This window comes from Podarcis pityusensis (assembly GCF_964106645.2).
Source record: "Podarcis pityusensis genome assembly, chromosome: 6".
In the NCBI taxonomy this organism is placed as follows: Eukaryota; Metazoa; Chordata; class Lepidosauria; order Squamata; family Lacertidae; genus Podarcis; species Podarcis pityusensis.
The window spans coordinates 52,175,579-52,191,814 of record NC_138030.1 but is presented as its reverse complement, the minus strand read 5'-3'; the positions used below and the strand labels follow the sequence as shown (position 1 = coordinate 52,191,814).

Genomic DNA, 16,236 nt, shown 5'->3' with positions numbered 1-16,236 from the left:
CCCTCGACTTTCAACGCCACGACCATAAAAAAAACGCCTCGGTCTGCTGCTCCTGATTTGATGGCTGTCACTCAGCTTTCCCGGTCCCAGCCAGTAGGGAGGCCGCCCCACCGCCCACATTCCTGCGGCTGAAGGGCTGGCAGCGGCAGCAGCGAGGCCGGCTTCGCTCCTTCCTGCCTGCTCTGAGGGGCTCATCCTGCCTCGCTAACGAATGGGTGTCTCTCTTTCGCGCATCCTCTCTTCGACCCTCTCTTTCTATTACGGGCAAAGACCTTCACAGTCTATAATGCGCAAGCGCCAAAAGTCGCCTTCCTTCTCCGGCCCGTCTCCGGCTCCCCGAGACATGCGCAGTGGTATCTCCCGTCCCGGAGAACGTTGAATGGACGCTTCTTCCCAGCTTTCTCTGGTGCCGGAAAAGCCGGGGGGGGGGGCGGGCGGACGCAAAAGTTGTTGGGAAATCGGGGAAGGACCATGAATGGCTGAGTGGAAAAGAAGAAGAAGGTAGCGTCTAGCGTCCGTTGCGCGCAAATGAACACGCCAGGCAATCCCGTGTTTTGATAGCTCACAGTCCCCGCCTCCCGCCCCGACTGTTAATTTTAAGTATTATATGCAATAGATTTATTAAGTTCTCCCACTGCGTCAGCCTTCCCTTGTTTTAGACCTTAGTGCCGATTAGCTTAATTCGAACTGTAGTTGAGCATAGGGGCATAGAAACAGAAGCTTGTCTCTGAGCGTGTGCAGAGTGCCAATTCCATTAATATTGTGCTCCCTTACCGAGCGTCCATTTCAGTAATGCCACCCAGACCACTTCTTCTTTTCCCAATTCCGTATTCCTGTTCTGATTGTCGTGCTGAGGATGTGACAAGGTCCCCATCTATTTTCCTGAAGTGATGCAGGTAAAATGAATAGAGATTTCATTCTCAGGTCTTCTTAGTACTGTACCTCAACAGATACGGTTGTTTGTGTTGTGCCTGTCATGTTCCTTTTGGTGAAATTAGATTACGGCTGCACCCCTAAACAGGCTTATTTGGAAATAAATCTGATTGAAACCAACAGGATTTATTACCTGTGGGGACCAAAACTGAAATCCGGGCTGATCAGACCTGGAAGTGTCCTTGGTTTATTAAAGGGGGGAAATGTTATTGTCACTCAAAATTATGTTCATTACTAACCCTGTCATTAGATCTTTAATTTTCAAAAGGTTTCTTGTCCTTCCTAGATCATCACTGGGGGATGATGGGCATCACTCACTCCATTTCTCTGTGATCCTGCCATGGCTTGTGTGCCTTGTTCCAACACCAGCGAATTCCCCTTCTTGGCAGACAGGCATGCTCGTCTTATACTGGCCCAGATCAACAAGATGAGATGTGGGCAGCACTTCTGTGATGTGCAGCTCCAGGTTGGTGAAGAAGTATTTAAAGTCCACCGGCTTGTCTTGGCTGCAAGCAGTCCTTATTTTGCAGCTCTGTTTGCAGGAGGGATGAAAGAGTCTTCAAAGGATGTTGTACGGATCCTAGGTGTGGAGGCTGACATCTTTCAGATACTGCTGGACTTTATTTACACAGGTAGACTTCATTTCTAAAACATTTTTGAGACCTTGTTATGCTTTTTGACAATGCCTTAGTATCCTGGAGCTTGTGAATCAAATGGATGTGCTGTTTTATAACTTGTCACTGACTACATCACAGGCATCCCCCAAATTATGTCACAGGGTCTTCATTGGTCTGAATTGTAACACTTCAGAGTTCATATGAGGAGCTCCCTTGACTGAATGTTCATCCATAAGAAAAGTTCACTCTGCATGAAAAAAATAAAATGTGAGGTAGAGGGCTTCTAATCTAGTTTTCTCTGTCATGCTGACTATGTGCTGGGATTTGGGGAGGGTTAAGGAGGAACATTTAGTCTTGTCAATGTCTATGTTCCCAGTCTGAAGTTATAATTGAGACACATTTGCAATTCTTTATGAACAGAGCTAGCTAATTACCATAGCATTAGCTGTTTTATCATCCGTTTAGTGGGGTGGGGGAAAACATTCAATCTCTGCTATTTGGTTTACTAAAAAGGGTGCCTGTGCTGTAACATTTCCTGATCAGTTAATTATTTTAATGGCTGATGATACTCCCCCTAAGATATTAATAACGTGGCAATAATGTACTCCAGTAGTATCATTCAAGGGACATTCACAAATTTGTGGTCAAATTGTATGCTATTGTATTGGCAAGATTTCGTACCAGCTGAAATAGTTATCTGTTGTTCGTTTAGGCATAGTCAGCATTGGTGAAAGTAATGTCCAGGAGTTGATTGTGGCAGCAGACATGTTCCAACTCACAGAAGTTGTAGACCTTTGCTGTGAATTTCTGAAGGGGCAGATTGATCCTTCAAACTGCATTGGACTCTTCCAGTTCTCCGAGCAAATTGCCTGTCACGATCTGCTAGAATTCACAGAGAATTACATCCATGCCCATTTCCTGGACATCCAGGACGGAGAGGAATTCTTGGCTCTGACAAAGGACCAGCTCATTAAGATCTTGCGAAGTGAGGAACTGAGCATAGAAGATGAGTACCAGGTTTTCATAGCTGCAATGCAATGGATTCTGAAGGACCTGGGGAGAAGAAAGAAACACGTGGTGGAAATACTGGATACAGTTCGATTTCCGCTGTTACCCCCACAAAGACTCTTGAAATACATAGAAGGTAACTCAGAGTAGGGTAGTGTGTGTCTGTACTACAACTCTGTATCTAAATCTGTATATCTTTTCACATCACTCAATGACCCATTGTGGGCTCTTTGGACTAATTTTGTGAAGCCCTAACAACTAGAAACACTGGCATCCCAGCAGAGCTCCAAAACCTCTCATTAGCATTTAGGCCTGGAATCACTATTACATATAGCACCTGCCAGATTGGGGCCTGTGATAAAGCTGAAAATCGTTTTGGAAGTTTGTAGCTGTGGGTAATACTGGGTAAGGTAAAGAGACCCCTGACCGTTAGGTCCAGTCGCAGATGACTCTGGGGTTGCAGCGCTCATCTCGCTTTACTGGCCGAGGGAGCCGGAGTACAGCTTCCAGGTCATGTGGCCAGCATGACTAAGCTGCTTCTGGTGAACCAGAGCAGCACACGGAAATGTCGTTTACCTTCCCGCCGGAGTGGTAGCTATTTATCTACTTGCACTTCGTGCTTTTGAACTGCTAGGTTGGCAGGAGCAGGGACCGAGCAACGAGAGCTCACCCCATCACGGGGATTCGAAACACCGACCTGATCGGCAAGCCCTAGGCTCTGTGGTTTAAGATCCATTAAAAAGACCTTGCAACATGAGGCAGAACATGGTGGCATTTCACTTCTAACAGGCAGGGAAACCTTGGATACATACACACACACATACATAATTTTATTTTATTTCACAGTTCAAACCATGTTCAAGGCAGCTAACAACATGGGCGGGAAAATAACTACAACATAACAAAAGTAGTCATAAAACATTAGAAAGTACACAACCAAACGGAACAATTTCCACATAAATCATGAAAAGATATAAAATAACTATACAAAGAAACAACAGCAATAAACTCCCTCATTCCCACAAAATATGCTCCCATCTCCCGGAAAACCCCAAATACTGACAGTTTGGTCAGTGTGAGGGGTAAGGCTGAAAACTTCTGCTGGATGGGGTGCGGATGAGTATGTGCCTAACTTCAGGTGTCTATACATCTAGGTGAAGAAGTGGTTTGTGTATCAAAGGAAAGGGTGAAGACTGTAGTTCAACATAGAGCCTTTATACTTTTTAATCTGGACTGGCTTGTATTCACAAAGGCTGTTAATGAGAACCATTAATGTAGACAGCATTAGGAGTCTGGGGAACTTCTTTCTGCCCTATAGATTGAACAAAATCTGAGCCTGGATATTTCCCAGCAGGGCTACGAGGCATTTTGCTGTACCTATATTGGCTCTTAATGGTTGGGGTTAAGGAAACAGGAGGAAAGTGATGTATTTTAGTATATGAGGTTATTGATTTTTTAAAAAATGTGCTGTGACCTATGCTGAGCTCTTTGGCTGGGGGCAAACTGCAAATCCAATAAATCAGTAGCGGGAAACATTTTTCTGCCCAAGGGCCACATTGCCACATTCCCTTCTGGGGTCCACATACCAGTGATAGATGGGGCTGGAGGAAAAAGTTGGTAGAGCAAGGAATTTCAGTTTTATCTTTTCTACACACCTAGTTTCTACACACACACTTAAACATCTCTCTGTCTTCCATCCAGGTAAGCATGAGTCATTATCAGAGTTCAAAGACACATTCTAGCCACCCAAAAGCACCTAAAGCGTGTGTGATTCAAAGGCAGTGAGGGATGTGTCCTGGAGAGATGGTGGGTCTGAGGAAGAATAGATGGTCTGGGGAGAGTCCCAAGGGTCAGGCAGGCAGGACTGCATTTGGCTCCCGACCTGAGGTTTCCAAGCCCTGCAATAAATCAGTAACAATGTAATTGCTAAAAACTACACATCCACCTGGTTTATCTGTAGATTGGCTATCACTGATTGTCCGACGCTTTTGTCTTCTCAAGGGGTTCCTGATTTCAGCCTTCGAGTGGCTCTTCAAACCCTGTTAAAAGAATACTGCGAAGTGTGTAAATCTCCAAAGGAGAGCAAGGTTAGCAGTTTCCTGCAGGCGGCAAAGGCGCGTCCCAGGAGGAAAGCCAGGAAGTTCCTGTATGCAGTAGGTAGGAATCCTGTCTCCTCATTAGCATTTCATGTCTCTTCAGAACCTGAACTGCTGGAGAAGCGCTGCATGAGAAGAGCCTGTGGAGCTGCTAATGGTGCCTGCCATCTCTGTTTTTTGAATAGGTGGATATACTCGCTTGCAGGGAGGCCGTTGGAGTGACAGCAGAGCTCTCAGTTGTGTGGAGCGTTTTGACACTTTCAGTCAGTACTGGACTACTGTGTCTTCTTTGCACCAGGCTCGAAATGGGCTGGGAGTTGCAGTAGTCGGAGGAATGATCTATGCTATTGGAGGTAAGGGCAAAGAATTGCATTTCTGGGGGTGGGGGATAGGCTGTTCTTTAGTACTTGCCACAGGTCTTTCTTATTATTCACTTAGTGGAAGGAACTCGCCCAGAGACAAGATGTAGCATTCTAAAGCCACAGTATACAAAAGTTACAATGATGTCCTGAGTTTGACAGGGAGAATATCTGGGCCTTGCCGTTTGGGATTCCCGGGGTTTGGGGACTCTGGTACAGTCCATTTCCCCAGACTTCTCCAGTCCTTGCACCGTGCAGACATAAACCCATTCATTGTCTTGCTAACATATTGCAGACATTCATAGGTATGTAGTCAAACATACAGATGTAGTTCCACTCACATGTAGGGTTATCAAAGTAAAATGATCAATGACTTTTCTCAATGTCCCATTGTACCTTCCACCACTGAAGATCTCTTTTTTCTGGAGGAGGCTGAGCGAGCCCCTTTACTTCTTTCAGGGTGGCAGGAGGAAGAGGAAGAAAAAACTTTGATCACATTTGCTTTCACCTTCCTGAAGCCTACATATTTTTGTATTATCATCTCTCAGACTTGCATAGTATACACACAAACCATGGTTTAGTGCTATTTGGATGAGCTTGAGTGATGCATCGAGCTTGAGTGCTTCTCCCATGGAGTTTAGATCCTGGCTTAAAACAAATTCTAATTATCTGGTTTTGTAACTGTGGTTTGGAATTAGCATATTACAAATCTTAAGTTTGGTTTAAATCAGGATCTCTGATTCAGACATTACAATAAGACAGGATTCTGTAAAAGTTAAACTAAACTTAGCAGAAGGACATCTCCTTACTGCATTGGGGGTGGAGGGTGCTGAGTGTGTGAGCTGGTTCTCAGCTCCTTCATTCTGATCCACATAGCACTAAACCATAGTTTTGCAAATAAACATAGATGCTTCAAATGATCTTCTTTCCTGTTCTACAGCCACTACTACTAAAAATACAATTGCTTGTGGTCATTCAATGGCAGCTGTTTTTTGTAGGTTTAAGGAAATGTAGGAAGCTGCCTTATACTAGGTCAGACTATTTGTCCACCTAGTCCAGTTCCACTCTAGTTCTCCAGACTTTCAGGTGGAGAGAGGTCTTTCACATCACCTGCTACCTCATCATTTCAACAGGAGGTACCAGAGATTTGAACCAGGAATCTTCTGCACGCAAAGCGTTTTCATTTATAAACTGGAACACCAGGCACTCATAGGAGGCATTGCATCCAAAAGTGCAGCCGTGCCTTATCTTAGTTATACTTGTTAAGGATGTGGTAAAGTTCCTGCCAAAAGTGAAAACTCTAAGTGCATCTGTGGTATACAGACTTCTGCTGTGTGAAATGAAAAGTTTTGTAAATACTGTTAACTGTTGAAGCATTCCATCCTGTGCTTGCAGGATACTCACTGTCCTATTAATTAACATCCTGCCATTGCTGTTCCTGCTGCATGCTTTTTTTCCTTTTGCCATTTAACCCCTCAAACCTTTCGGTAGTTAGAATTTTGCAGAAATGTAATTATTGCATATTACTTAAAGAAGATGATATTATTTACATTTTCCTTTATGCCGGATAACTTGTATTTTGGAGATAAAGTCATACCAGTTTTGACTGGTGGTAACTGTGCATCAGAGAACTCATTTAGAAATTGGGCATTGGGGGAAGGAGAAGAACTTTGGCTTCAGAAATGAAGCGTTGCATCTTGCAACTATGCTAAGATGCTCAATGGATGAACTATTCTGCTATTAGTTGATCAATATATTGAAGAGATAGCATACAAAAGATGTTTTAACTTCTCTATGTTCTTGCCTCTCTTCTAAGGTGAAAAAGACTCTATGATATTTGATTGTACCGAACGTTATGATCCTATTACTAAACAGTGGGCAGCTGTAGCATCTATGAACCATCCTCGCTGTGGACTTGGAGTGTGTGCTTGTTATGGTACCATCTATGCTTTTGGCAAGTCCTTTGACTCTACAGAATCCATTACCTCCTTAAGCTAGGGGCAGAGTTTCATTAGTGTTGTATACTGTAGAAAATAGGAATAACTCCCAAACGTGTATGGTAGCAACTAACTAGTAGCTTCTCTGGTAAAGTATCCTTTTTTCAGTAAAAAGGTAAAGGGACCCCTGACCATTAGGTCCAGTCGTTACCGACTCTGGGGTTGCGGTGCTCATCTTGCTTTATTGGCCGAGGGAGCCAGCGTACAGCCTCCGGGTCATGTGGCCAGCATGACTAAGCTGCTTCTGGTGAACCAGAGCAGCGCACGGAAACGCCGTTTACCTTCCCGCCGGAGTGGTACCTATTTATCTACTTACACTTCGTGCTTTCGAACTGCTAGGTTTTTCAGTAGCCAAACGCAAACGTTTTCCTTCAGTAAACTCTTGAAGATTCCAAAGCCTGGAATATTTGTTGGTGACGTAGCTGAGAGCTGCCTTGCCTACAACTTGCTTGCTGTCCTGTTGGAGTCTCCAGACAGTTTGCAGATAAATTAAGCTGCAATCCTGTCCTCTGGCTTGCAGCAGCAGGGCTTGATGGGGTGGTGCAGCCAGTGCTACGTCTATAGCTCTGGAAAGTAGAAATGCAGAAAAAAAGCCCTGAGGGGACAAGGGAAAATGTGCAAGAATAAATCTTGGCTCAGTAATTTGCCTGGATTGGGCAAATTGTTATCATGTGATAGCAGCAGGGTTGGCTCAGGATCCAATGGATCCCATGCTGGCTCAGCCCCTTCCGCATTTGGGGGGGTTCAACGCTAGCTGTTGCTAACAGAGATAGTGAGATAACTCATGCAGCAGAAGTTGCCCCCAGTTACTGTCACCACACAGAGGCAGCTTATGGTCCAAAATAGTTTACTGCTGCAGAAAATCAGGCTTCAGTAATACAGCCCCGGACAGCCTGTAGGCTTTGTAGATAGAGATATGTACAAATAGAAAACATTTATGTTGCTCTAGCAATCTGGCCTTCCAGATGTTGGGTTCCAACTTCATCAGCCCTGGCCACCTTTACATTAGACAGCCTTTTTGGCTCAGCTGCCATTGTAGCTGCTTCAAGGAGATAGAAATATTAACAATGTTTTCTATTCCTTGCCTTCAAACGTACTCTGGTTTTCAGGAGGCTGGGTTGGAGCAGAGATTGGCACCTCGATTGAACGTTTTGATCCTGAAGAGAATAGCTGGGAAGTGGTGGGCAGCATGGCTGTGCCGCGCTACAATTTTGGGTGCTGTGAAATGCAAGGTGAGTGGACTTGGATACAGTCATACCCGTTACTTCCAGGTTTCGCCGCTCGTGCATGCGCAGACGGTCAAAATGACATCACGCGCATGCATGGAAGCGGCGAATCGCGACCTGCGTTCACTTCAGGATGCAAACGGGGATCCGAAACGGATCCCGTTCGTATCCAGAGGTACCACTGTATTTGAATAATTGTTGCTTATTGTTAATACTGTCACAGACTACCCTTGGGCTGGTTCGGCACTCCAACTTGTGGTAAACCTTGCAGCTAGATTGCGGATGGGGACAGATTATCGGCAGCACGTAACTCAGGTGCTCAAAAGCTTGCACTAGCTAGCCCATAGGCTATCAGGTCAGGTTCATGGTTCTTGTATTAATTTACAAGGCCCTTAAATTGGTTCCAGGATACTTCAAGGCTTGTGGAGTGTTCTAGGGGCCAGGTAGAGAGACATGGAAGGCTGCTTGTGGTATACACACTTACCTCAAGTCCCATTTGAATTTAACTTACTTCTGAGTAGGCATGCATAGAATTGAGGTGAGCATTTGGAAAAATTGATAACCTAACAAGTGGTGTGTTATCTTGAAGGGCACTGAGCAAACTATGTGCAACAATTTTGTTGCATTATGCAAAAGAGCTGATAGTTTAGAAAGCAACTTCAAACTGCAATCCACAACCCACTCATTCAAGAACAGCCCTAATAAGGAAGACCATTGAAATTCTTGGGAATTACTAGGCTGCAGATTACAGTCCACAGTGCATGTTTTCTAGAAATCCTTGAATATCAACAGTGCTGGTGTGGCATAGGTATAATAGAAATTCCTTGCATTTCCAGGTTTAATTTATATTGTTGGGGGCATCAGTAATGAAGGAATAGAACTGTGTTCTGTCGATGCCTATGATCCAATATCTAAGCGCTGGTCTGCACTCCCTGAAATGGGCACCAGAAGGGCATATCTGGGTGTGGCTGCTCTGAATGACTGTATCTATGCTATTGGAGGATTGAATGAGTCTGAAGATGCTCTTCCAAGTGTTGAGAAATACTCTTTTGAAGAGGTAGGTTTCAGTTCCCACAAATCAGATTCCAAGGTGTATTCGTTGTTTATGTTGGTTTGCAGTAGTTTGTCTCATTGATAGGTACAAAGAAATGAAGTTGTCAGTAATGCGTTCACCAGTCCCCCAATGCAACTGAAGTCGTGTGTGTGTGTGTGTGTGTGTGTAAGGTTATGTTCAGATGCACATAGTTAAAGCAGTGAACCTGATGTTGGCCTATACTTAGACTTCTCAACTGAATGACGTTCAGGAATATCCCGTTTTCCCTGTTTTCATAAGAAGCCAACTAGGTAGCGTATTAATTGACTGGTTCTTGTGGCAGCCATGAAGCCACTCACCTGTGCAAAGTGTCCAGAGCAATATTTTAAGTCTAAGAAAACCAGATTGCTTCCGGGGTGTGTGTGTGTTTAAATAGATAAACATACTAAGCAGGGAGAGAGGGGGAAGTAGAGATCCTCCCACAGCAGAAACTTTCACCTGCTGCTGGAGGTTCTTATGTCTATATATAGCCTAAGGGTCCTACTTCCACGGTGATAAGTAGGCTAGTACCGTATTTTTCGCCCTATAGGACGCACTTTTTCCCCTCCAAAAATGAAGGGGAAATGTGTGTGCGTCCTATGGGGCGAATGCAGGCTTTCACTGAAGCCTGGAGAGCGAGAGGGGTGGTGCGCACCGACCCCTCTCGCTCTCCAGGCTTCAGGAGAGCCCCAGCGCCAGCCCCACAAGGTCGGGGGACAGAGGGAGGCGGAACGCCGCCATCCCACTGTCTCCCGAAGTGGTTTGGAGGCTGGCGGCGGGGAGACCCCGCCGCCAGCCCCGCAAGCTCCAGGGACAGTGGGGAGGCGCAGCGCGTCTTCCCGCTGTCCCCGGACCTGATCTGAAGGCGGGCGGCGGGGAGAAGAGCGCTTCTCCCCACTGCCGGCCCCACAAGCGCCTGGGGGGGAAATAAATTTTTTTTTCTTTATTTCCCCCCCAAAAAACTTGATGCGTCCTATGGGCCGGTGCGTCCTATGGGGCAAAAAATACGGTAACTATAAAATCTCATGCCACTATGCCAAGTAACTAATGGGGGTTACAGTCCTTCTGTTTTCCTGTTGTGACACCATGATACACTTGCTTTTGAATGTGCAAATATTCCTTTCCCGCCCCCCATCTCGTTTTTACTCAGAATTAATTTGAATAATTGCCACCCCCTGGCTCTGTACTTAGGCTCATTTGGAGGGAAGGATAGAAAAGAAATGCAACAGCAATAATAGTAAACAGTAGTAGTAAACCCATGGGTATAGGGCAGGCACCCCCAAACTCAGCCCTCTAGCTGTTTTGGGACTACAATTCCCATCATTCCTGACCACTGGTCCTGTTAGCTAGGGATGATGGGAGTTGTAGTCCCAAAACAGCTGGAAGGCAGAGTTTGGGGATGCCTGGTATAGGGCAGTATATCAATAAATAAAATCATGATGATGATGAATTGGAATTCCACTACTAAGAATACGGTGAATGGTCAGTTTAACACAGACCTTCCTACAGTTTTTTTACACCTGCTAACTGTAGATTTAAAGCACATCTCTGGAGAGGAACATACTACATAGAAAACATTTTTTTTATTATTTGTTTCATTCATTAGGAGAAATGGGTAGAAGTTGCTTCAATGAAGGTCCCAAGAGCTGGAGTATGTGTTGTAGCTGTGAATGGCCTCCTTTACGCCATTGGAGGAAGGACTGCCAGTTATGATTCATCTGCCCCAGTAACATCAGATTCTGTGGAAGTTTATAATCCGCATTTGGATACTTGGACTGAAATTGCTAACATGATCACTAGCCGCTGTGAGGGAGGTGTGGCGGTGCTCTGAAGAACAGAACACTTAAAAACAACTAAGATTGGGGAGTGGATTTTCAAGTGTTCTCGGAATAGTGACAGTTTGGGCTAGAGACTTCTGTTCACAGGCTCTACTGAAACCGTATGCTTCTCCATGTGGAACATAAACTTCATGGGTGATTCTTCCAGTTTGTTGATGGTTGATTGCTGCCCTTGACACTTGGGAAACCGTCTGCTGTTCGTCACATGCCAAGACACAATCAGAATGCAGTTGGACTTGCTGTATTTGAAGTGGAGAAGGTTGAAATTGTCCTAACCACATTACTTCCTAACAGGGATCCTAAGCAATAGTTTTATTCTCATGAAAATCCATTACATTATTTATTTACAGATGGGTAGCCGTGTTGGTCTGCCATAGTCGAAATAAAAAAATTCCTTCCTGTAGCACCTTAAAGACCAACTAAGTTAGTTCTTGGTATAAGCTTTCGTGTGCATGCACACTTCTTCAGATACACTCATCTGAAGAAGTGTGCATGCACACGAAAGCTTATACCAAGAACTAACTTAGTTGGTCTTTAAGGTGCTACAGGAAGGAATTTTTTTATTTCGATTATTTATTTATGAGCAGACGTTGGCTTTCCATAGCCTAAATTAGTTTCCTTGGAGAAATGCAACAAAATGATGGAGCTATTATTTACATACTTGTTTGGGACTTTTGTTTTAGCTGCTCATTGCCTTTAGGAATAAGTCAAACTTGCTTACAAAATGAAAGTACGGTAGTTTACATCTCACTCTTATTTATTTATTTATTTATTTATTTATACATTCATTCATTCATTCATTCGCCACCTCTTTCCCTGATGGGACTCAAGACAGCTTACAGATAAGAATATTCCATTCCCTGGCTCATGTTGGATATTAAAAATCTGCCCTCGGCTTTGGGCTTTTGTTCCACATATGCATACTTAGCTATGTAGGACTGTTTAAGACAGGAGACAACTGCAATATTAAAAACCAAAAACAAATCTGTCTTCACATTTCCTGCCCCGTATGACTTCCAAAGGATCCACATCATGCCCTGTGCTTCCATGGTGAAGCAAAGAGTTAAAAGCAATAAAAACAAGCACAATAAAGGAGTTCGATGAGAGAGGGAAATGGCAGTAGCAAAATGATCTAACATTAGATGGTAGTCTACCAGTTCATTTATTATATCATAAATGCCTTTTCCATCTTTGTAGCGCCTTACCCCATACACAGTTACATCTGTGGAGAAGCATCACTATGGCTGAGTACTATTACCATGTCAGTGGAAAACAGTTCCCTGCCTTATGACACACAACTCTACTTCTCCTTTGCATCTGCAAGTGAGGCACTGGATGTGCTGGACCGATGTCTTGCCCCAGTAATGCACTGGATGACAGCCAACAAACTGAAGCTCAATCCAAAGAAGGCTGAGAGGATGGGGTTACACTCCCTCTGAAGGAGCAGGTACATAGCTTGCGGGTACTCCTGGATCCTTTGCTGTTGCTTGAGGCTCAAGTGTGCTTGATGGCACAGAGTGCCTTCCATCAGCTTTGGCTGGTGGTTCAGCTGCACCCCTATCTGCGCCCCTAACTTCTGTTGTCTATACTTTGGTAACCTCTATGTTAGATTACTGCAATGCCCGATACATAGGGCTGCCTCTGAAGACGAATTCAGCTGGTGCAGAATTTGGCGGCCAGGTTGCTCACTGGGGTATATTACACAGATCCTAGCCCAACTGCTTTGGCTGTCAATTAACTTCTGGTCCCAATTCAGAGTGCTGGTTTCGACCTATAAAGCCTTAAACAGCTCAGGACCACAAAATACATGAAGGACTGCTTCCCATATACAGTGGAACCTCTATGTGCAACCATAATCTGTTCCGGAGGTCCATCCAGAGGTTGAAACAGGTTGCTGGGAGAGGTGCCATTGTGCACAGCGGCGATTGCCCACTTCTGCGCATGTGCAAGTGGCGATTGTCACTCCTGCGCATGCACAAACAGCAGCAAACCCACTGGTTACTTCCAGGTTTGCCGCGGTTGCGACTTGGAACAATCGTAAGAGGCAGTGGTAAGTAGAGGTTTGACTGTACTGTCCCAGACTCCGCGTTCATCTGAGGCCTTTCTCCGTGTGCCTCCACTTGGGGTTCGGAGGGTGGCAACACAAGAACAGACCTTTTCTGCAGTAGCTTCCCATTTGTAGAATGCTCTCCCTACAGAGCTTCACCTGGCACCTTCATCTTTAGACACCGGACAAAATTTAACTCTTCAACCAGGCTTTTGGTTGATTAATATTCTATAGCCTTTTAAATGTGTTTGTGGGAAGGAGGGATTGTTTTGTTGTTTTTGTTTTAAATATTTACATCCATTTTTACCTTGTATTTTATCCTGTGAACTGCCCTGAGATCTTATGATGAAGGGCGGCATATAAATCTAATAAATAAACAAACAAACAAATAAATAAAATACATGCAGGTCCCGCTATTGGAACACTAATTATCCAAAATCTCAATTATCAGAACCCAAAGAACTATACCAGAACCTTGTTATATAAACAGCTGATTCAGATATCCAAAAGGCCATTGTTTGTCTACTTCCCTACCTATTTCTGAGGAGAAATTGGACAAATTGGAGCAGGAGAAATCAATCATTTTTTCCTTTGTTTGACTTTTGCTGGCTGGCTACAGCAGTTTGGGGCAGAAACCAGGGAGGGAGTTTGGACAAATCACAGATTAGAAATGTTCCCGTAGGAAATAATAAAAATCAGCTTGTTATGCAAATGCTCACCTAATGATTTCCTGGGAATGCACTGTGTTGGAAAGCAGGACTTGTGTGTACTTTTATCACAGTCTAACCATCCTTGACTAGAAGTCCCATTTATGTAGTACTAAATATGGGGACCTTCCAGACTGGCTGTTTACTGAACATCCATCCCAATATATTTGCACCGAGGCTGAACACTTACTACCAGCTAGTGGTTGCTATTGCAGGCTTCCGCGTTAGCAGCCCACTGATCAGGATTTAGCAGAAAGCAAATTCCATTAAAACAAAGAGATTTACTGCCATTTAACAACTGTAGTATTAATTAAATAACATAATTGTCTATGGCTAGTAATAATTCACCCACAGCAATTTTTAAAAATTGTGAAAGGGGAAAATATTTTACTCACTAAGAATTAGCCTATATAAAGAAACAGCAGCATACAACTTGTAGCTTAAAAAGCAGTGGGTGGATGGCAGTTGAACAGCCTGTGGAAAAAGCAATGCAGTTAGTACACATTCTAGCTCAGTGTCCTAGAAGTATTTAAAACCACAAGAATTTGATGGCTATTGAAGTTTCTCAGTGAAACCAGACATTTGTGGTGTTCTTTCAAAATTCAGTGTGTATCAGAACATTCCACATTATCAAGAAGTCTCCACAAGTCTTATCTCTGGTATAACATTCAAAGAAGTAATTTTCTTGTACAGGGAGAGAGATGTGCTCCACAGCAGTGGCTCAGCCACCTAACCATGGAAGAAGATGCCCTAACTCATCTTTGCGCATTAGAGCAGAAACATTACACACCTCTACTAAATTGTAACTAGCAAATTCATCTTAGGTCTTCAGTATCCACCCTTCCATGGAGCTTGTTCTTCTTTCAGTCCATAAATTCAGCCATAAGTTCATAAGCAGAGAAGTTAACCAACTTTTTCTCATCCCCTCACAGTAGTCTTCAGAGGGGAAAACATGTAAAACAGAATATGAAAATGGTTAAGGAGAGAGGTCCCCTCTCATTGGACAGGCCAATGCATTTTTGGTTGTTTATTTCAATACTTGCGTTTCACTTGCATCACGACTTAGTCGTTTCTCTGGATACATGTTTGCAAGACATAGTGTGGTAATCAGAGAAACTGTGGCTACTATAGTCAGGACTGCCCTCATGGCTTTAAACCATCTGGGATAGGTGGGAAGAAGACTAAGATCATAATGCAAGGCTATCCCTAACCCTATTATAAGCATGAATCCAGCTTGAGTGAGGTCATCTTTGAAAAGCAAAGTAAACCAGGCAAGTAGTGAAGGAACAACACTGTTAGCCAGATTAATCCAATCAGGACTGGCAGGACTGCCTTCTGGCAAAGCAAATCCCCATCTGATCCCTCCTAGGAAAGACAGTATAGATGCACCATATGCAATCTGAGCAAACACCAACTCTGGGTAGGAGACCTTCTGGATAGCCATTAACAATGGCACTGAAACAAAGGGAATTAATCCTGCAAAGCCCAAATACAGAGCAGGCTTTGGAGAGTCCTTGAGGGAGGGCATGTCATATCGCAACAAATCCAGCTGTCGTGGCTCAGGTTCCGGAGGTTGTTTCTTCTTCCAGCTGCAGCAGGAAGAATGGAAACCTTGTGCCTTGGTTATGCTCGCAGATGCCTGCCTAAGAAGCTGTGATTTTGGCAGCACAGCCAAAGGGACAGGAAAGCCAACTGCCTTACTCCTTCCAGGTTGCAGAAGTCTTTGAAGATACATCATCTGCAATTACAAATGCAAAAACACTTCACATCACTCAACCTTCTGGTAGCTTAAAGAACCAACTGCAATACTTCATACTTTTCAGAAGGACGCTTCATGCATCTAATAAAGTGGACCATAGTCCATAAATGCTTACATCATTAAAAAGTATTAGTCTTTAAGGTGCCATTTTCATTGTTTTTGCTTCAGTTCTTAATTGGGGCCTCTGCCACAGCTAAGTGTTAGCAATGAACAGTGATTTATATTTCCATTTTTTATGAATTTGTCCAAGGGAGTAGGGTTCCCCACCACCACTTATGCATATTGGGAGGGATTCAACTAAGTTTTACTCAGAACAGATCCATTTAAAGTAATTGACTTAATCATGTTCATTGGTTTCAGTAGGCCGACTCTGAGTAAAACTTAGCTGAACACTACCCAGTATCTCTAGTTAAATTGCACCAACATATGAGAAACTCATCTAGGCAAGACTTGTATAATCTTTAAATTTTGCACCTCTAAAAGACTCCAAAGTAACATTTATTCCCACAGACATATATTAAGGCAGCCTTCTTTCACTTCAGTGAGCAATGAGAGTTTCAATATACAGACAGGACTT

The 16,236-nt window shown here is 43.9% G+C and overlaps 2 protein-coding genes across 7 annotated transcripts in view; one reads left to right on the top strand and one right to left on the bottom strand.

The window, feature by feature from the left end:
* Positions 1-345: 345 nt before the first annotated feature.
* Positions 346-12,130, top strand: IPP (intracisternal A particle-promoted polypeptide). 2 transcript variants are annotated; one of them, XM_081009414.1, is made up of 10 exons: positions 346-501; positions 1,220-1,565; positions 2,263-2,694; positions 4,560-4,715; positions 4,840-5,007; positions 6,830-6,967; positions 8,120-8,242; positions 9,073-9,293; positions 10,915-11,500; positions 11,734-12,130. In XM_081009414.1, the coding sequence occupies exons 2-9, from the start codon at positions 1,274-1,276 to the stop codon at positions 11,137-11,139; spliced, it is 1,755 nt and encodes a 584-aa protein (XP_080865540.1). In that variant the 5' UTR covers positions 346-501; positions 1,220-1,273; the 3' UTR covers positions 11,140-11,500; positions 11,734-12,130. The 2 variants fall into 2 exon arrangements, with proteins under 2 accessions (XP_080865540.1, XP_080865541.1); XM_081009415.1 differs by lacking the exon at positions 346-501 and adding an exon at positions 508-896.
* The window catches only part of TMEM69 (transmembrane protein 69), a 45,359-nt gene continuing 41,008 nt past the window's right edge, over positions 11,886-16,236 (bottom strand). For all 5 annotated transcript variants that reach the window (XM_081009569.1, XM_081009568.1, XM_081009571.1 and 2 more), the window contains one exon: positions 11,886-15,638. In XM_081009569.1, coding sequence (XP_080865695.1) covers positions 14,928-15,638 — 711 coding nt within the window. In that variant the 3' untranslated portion in view covers positions 11,886-14,927. The remainder of the gene's footprint in view (positions 15,639-16,236) is intronic.

What these genes read in the sequence shown, in the direction of transcription:
- IPP (XM_081009414.1), top strand. Translation starts at nt 1,274, where the DNA reads ATGGCTTGTGTGCCTTGTTCCAACACCAGCGAATTCCCCTTCTTGGCA. An exon ending in GAAGTTCCTGTATGCAGTAG is followed by an intron (nt 4,716 to 4,839) that starts GTAGGAATCCTG and finishes TTTTTTGAATAG; the next exon opens with GTGGATATACTCGCTTGCAG. An exon ending in TGGGTGCTGTGAAATGCAAG is followed by an intron (nt 8,243 to 9,072) that starts GTGAGTGGACTT and finishes TTGCATTTCCAG; the next exon opens with GTTTAATTTATATTGTTGGG.